The sequence below is a fragment of the Merops nubicus genome, unplaced genomic scaffold, assembly GCF_000691845.1.
Source record: "Merops nubicus isolate BGI_N331 unplaced genomic scaffold, ASM69184v1 scaffold9351, whole genome shotgun sequence".
NCBI classification, from domain to species: Eukaryota; Metazoa; Chordata; class Aves; order Coraciiformes; family Meropidae; genus Merops; species Merops nubicus.
The window spans coordinates 1-4,776 of record NW_008586195.1 but is presented as its reverse complement, the minus strand read 5'-3'; the positions used below and the strand labels follow the sequence as shown (position 1 = coordinate 4,776).

Here is a 4,776-nt window from a genome sequence, read left to right as displayed (position 1 = left end):
CAAGGGGCTCCATTCACAGCCGCTGGTGCTTCGCCGGCCGTGAGCTCGGGCTGCCCAGCACCCTCCACGGGCTGCAGCTCAGCCTCAGCCTGCTCGCCCAAACTGTGTGTTGACTGTACTGTCTGAATATCTCCCTTCTGGTACAGTGTGATTCGCTTCTCTTCCATCTGCTTGTGCACATTCTCACAGATTTCGAGGACCTCTGACATGAAGAGATGCCGGGCAAGCATGGCCACTTCTGCCATGCTACAGAAGTCAAAGCTTAGCTCTGAAGTATAGGCAAATTCCAGCAGAGGGAGGAAACTGGACTTGCAGAACCCTACCAGGAATAAAGAAGAGATTAGAGCACACATCGGTGACCCCAAATTACACCAAAATATCCCATCAAGGACACAACAGTTCATCTTTGATATGGTTCAGTCTAAAATTTAAAGCAAAACACTTGCAAGTAACACTGAAGCCCCTCCACTGGGACTCAGTTAATTGTCATTACACAAGAGCATCCTCCCTGTGTACGTTCTGTGTGGAAGCAAGCTCAGGCAACTTTTCCAGTGTGCAAACAGAAACGAGGCAGTTTCATAGCAGAATTCTCTAGAAGAATGTTTCAAGATGCTAGGAGAGCCACAATCTTTTTAAAAGCATATTAACGCTAATTTAACCAGTCTTTCTGGACCTGCTACATTCAGAAAGTAGTCTGGACTTAAGTAGCAACGGATGTAGCAGAAAAAAGACAAGAAAGTGGCTAAGGAAAAAAAATTAAAATGTGAATTTATAGATAGAAATGCTTAAAAACAAGCATTTAGTGTCATTTTCCACAGTACCATAAATCAAGTATATAATTTGGGGGACCTGCTGGATGTTCATACTAGGAATCTGTTGCTCATGTAGAGACAGGCACAGTTAGGAAACTAATGAGAAGGCAATGCAGAAGGCATATGTTCTATGCAGTATTCTTCATCACTACAAACCCATTTTTAGAACATATTTTAGGATCTCCTCCTATCTTTAAGGTAGCAGGAGGTTTGAGAAATATGCAGATATGTGCATAACAGTGTTTGACAGGCATAAGACAGAATTTAGTATTTGTTGAGCTAAACAGGTCTCTGAGAAGCTAGTCAACATCCTCTCTTGTTGCATTCAAGTATTTGATTGTTCCCCTTTCTAATGCTTGTGGCTAACACGAGGGGAAAACACACGTAAGCAGCATAAAAATCATCCTCATATCTATTCAGGAATTTTAAGATGAAATCACACAGTCCAATCAACATGGAAAATTATGCAAAACCAGAGCAATCACTTTAGCATTAAAACCCACACAGAACATTTTTAGATTAAAATAGAGAAAAAAAGCAAAATATTTGGTTCTCTTGAACACCCAAAAGACTGAATCAAATAGTGTACACCTTATTTAGGATATTACAACTTCTAGCTTTGAAACCCACAGCAATTCACCTGACAGATCCACTACAGCTTCATGACTAGAGACAGCTCCCTTCTCAATGAAGAGCTCTCGGAAGTACTCGCTGTTGGCTGCCAAGACAGATTTGTGAGCTTTGTACTCCTCTCCTTCAATCAGCAGAGTCACATCACAGAACTGATTGGAAAGCCTCTGCTGATTCAGCTGGTTTAAGACTGACAGACAATGTTTGGAAGATGACTGCTTCACAAGGCCCTTACTGTCAACCTGTCATAAACAACATCATGAGAACTTCATTACATTTAGACTGTGTCTTTTTAAGCATTCACACTGAAACACATAAAAGGATCATTCTCTGCAACCATACAATCAGTTCAAGCCTGTATATAACATACAGCTTAACTTTACCAATGTTTTCTTTCTTTAAGCATGTCAAGTCTCACCCTCCCTCCAAACAGTCAAAACAGACAACTGGAAAAATGGGAAGACTGGGACATTCAAACAGTTCTTTGACCATATTTTTCAGTGCTACAGCCTGAAACTGTTTCTAGATTCCAAAGTCTTCACGTGAGTATAAGCCCCCAGTTATCATCAAGAATTTTACATATAAATATAGCATCATTTATTAAGGAACAGATACAGATTCCATGAGAATCTTGTATGCAATGCTCTACTACTAATACTTTTGCCATTCATTTCCCCTTGGGTCCTGGATGGATAAATAGGAGTTGAGGTGATTTTATTTTCCAAAGATGACCTACTAGAATTAATTTTGTGTCATATATACCAGTAACATGTTTCCACATAATTGCAAAATTTAGGTCATCTTACTACTGCAAGATTATCACAACAGAAAATAAATGTGTGGCAGAGAACACATTAACAAACATCTTAAATACCCTCAGATGTAACAGATTTAAACAATGCTACTTACAAACACAAGCTCATGCTTTGCTATTGGCTTCTTCTTCACAGGCTTTGGGGATGAAGCTGGGACTGAGGCCGTGTTACTCAGCTCCTCATCCGTCTCGTTGCTGTCTTCATGGGATTTTGCATCCAGTCCCAGCTCCTCCAGCATCTCAGAAGGATCTGACAGAGATCTAGAGCGATCTAGCTTCTCCTGGCACTTGCTGCATTCTTTAATGTAATCTTTAACCTGCTTAAGAATACCTAAGGAAAATTAATGGAGCTCCATTAGGCTTCTCATCTTCATTCAATTTACCTTAAACACATAATTAAATACATAGGTGACAGCCAGACAATATTACACACTTACTGAGAAAAATGAAGTCAACCACCTACACCTTCCTTCTCTGACTCTTTACCCCTTCTGCTTCTCTCACACCACGGTACGTCACTACTGATCCATCCTTAATTTGAGACAGAACACTTTGAACATCACTGTATCAAGCAGACCTTCCTAGAAAGTTTTTAAAGGCTAGAAAGAAAAATTTGTATTTATGCTTTCATCCTAAGAATCCCAAGGCAGTGAAAGCTGTAACCTAATCCTGCATTTAACCCACACAGTGGATCTCAGCTTGTCCCTACTGAAGGGGACAAGAGGGCTCACCTAAGGGCTTCTGCTGAATCTGGACCAACCATTTTCTACTCAATGACACTGATATGTATTATTAACACAAATCTAAACCAGTTGCTTAGAATATCTGGATTTAAAGAAATTGATTTCCCACCAGTCCTTTACACAGTGTAACTAAATTTTAGCAACTCAAGTGTTGTTCCTAAGCTCAGTGTCCTCTTCTAGGTACCAAGGCATTTTGAGTGTATGGCTTTCAACCCAAACTCCTTTCCTTCACCAGGACAACATGAAAGCATACATAACAACAGCTGTGCCTCTACCATTCAACCTCTAGCACAGCTCAAAAACCTGGCTCAGAGCAGGACCTTCAGTGCTCACAGCTTTTTCAGAGCACGAGATACACCATCATTCCAGACGTGACTCTGTAAGGACCAAGAAAACACAGACCTCAGGCAACCCAAGACATCCCAACCCACGACATTCATGCCCACGTCTCCTTGATTTAATGTGAAACCAGGGCTAGTTCTGAGGACAGATGGTTTCTGGTCTCCAGGTCCCATATCTAACACCCTTCCTGGCCACAGGGACACACTCCAGCCTGCTGCTTCCCAGTTAGAGAGCAGCCAGACAAAACAGACTAGCACTCATCCTGGGATGGTGACTGGGTCAAAGCTGCTGTCCACTGGCAGCAGAAAGGGATTATAATGACAAGGGAACACAGTGTTTTCAAGGAGATGCAGATAAGCAGCAAAACGCTTGAACTCAAAGCAGGACATGAGTTTTAGGATTCTCAGTGCAAGAGAAATAAGAAAATACAGGTTGTGCAAATAAAAGTAACCAATAAGATGAAATGATGCAGAACAGAATGCCCTCTTGTGATGAGCAGAAGATACACAGAAGTCCATTAAGGAAGGTTCCAGCACAGGATGGCAGCAGATGCCTGAACAGTCCAATGTTGGACTGATGATGAGAACCCTGACAAATGCAAGGTGACCATCATTCAGAACAGATGTAGCAAGTTTGAAACACCAAATCCTTTTTCACATCAAAGATCTTTAAGTCAGTGAGATCTGGACTGGAAGGATGGCACTGCAGGTAGAACAAAACATCTCCAAATCAAGATAGCTAAAACTAAAGCTGAAACAAAAGAGGTGCTGGCTGATGGACCAAAAAGTCAGGACAAAAGAAGCAGAACAAACAGAAACTGGGCCCTGGGCAACTGAGAAGTGAGGTGTTTGTTCAATGGGTAGATAAAAGTGCAACAAATCTGAAGGGAACACAGATACCAAGGCATCAGCTCAGCTAAAAGGTGGTGCATTACCATTTCTGACAGCTGTGGCACCACTCGGGACCCAGATGAGTCAGTCTGGTCTTTACAGCTTCTCATGGGAAGAAAGATGACTATAACAACGAGTGCCAAAGACACTAACAACTGCGGAATAACCATCACTGGCAGCTCTACCATTTAAACACGAACCCTGTGCACACGCCGGCTGGAAGAGGTATTAGGAGGCTGAAGCTGAAGAGGTCACACGGAGCGGATTATGGCCCTACACACAGCGCACAAGCTGAGAAATCGCCACCTTAAGGCTGCGGGACGCGCCTCCCGGACGGGGACAGTCACACCCCGCGTCTCGTGACCGGGGGTAAAGAGGCAGCCACGGGACAATTGGCCGGACCGCGAGTCCCGCCTGGCGGCGGCGACCCACGGTAACAGCCCAGGCGCGGGGAGGCGGCGCGTTTCGAGGCTCCTGTCACCCGGCAGGCGACGGTCCCCTCCCGGCCGCGGCCGCCCAGCTTACCTCGCCACCAGTACTTCTGC

The 4,776-nt window shown here is 43.6% G+C and overlaps 1 protein-coding gene across 1 annotated transcript; it reads right to left on the bottom strand.

Moving 5' to 3' along the window:
- Positions 1 to 119: 119 nt before the first annotated feature.
- On the bottom strand, positions 120 to 2,587 carry LOC103780871 (zinc finger and BTB domain-containing protein 11-like; the record flags this gene model as incomplete). Its single annotated transcript, XM_008948567.1, has 3 exons — positions 120 to 319; positions 1,453 to 1,684; positions 2,352 to 2,587. Coding segments are annotated over 3 exons (668 nt in total), but the record flags the coding sequence as incomplete, so codon positions are not given.
- Between the last annotated feature and the right edge of the window lie 2,189 nt (positions 2,588 to 4,776).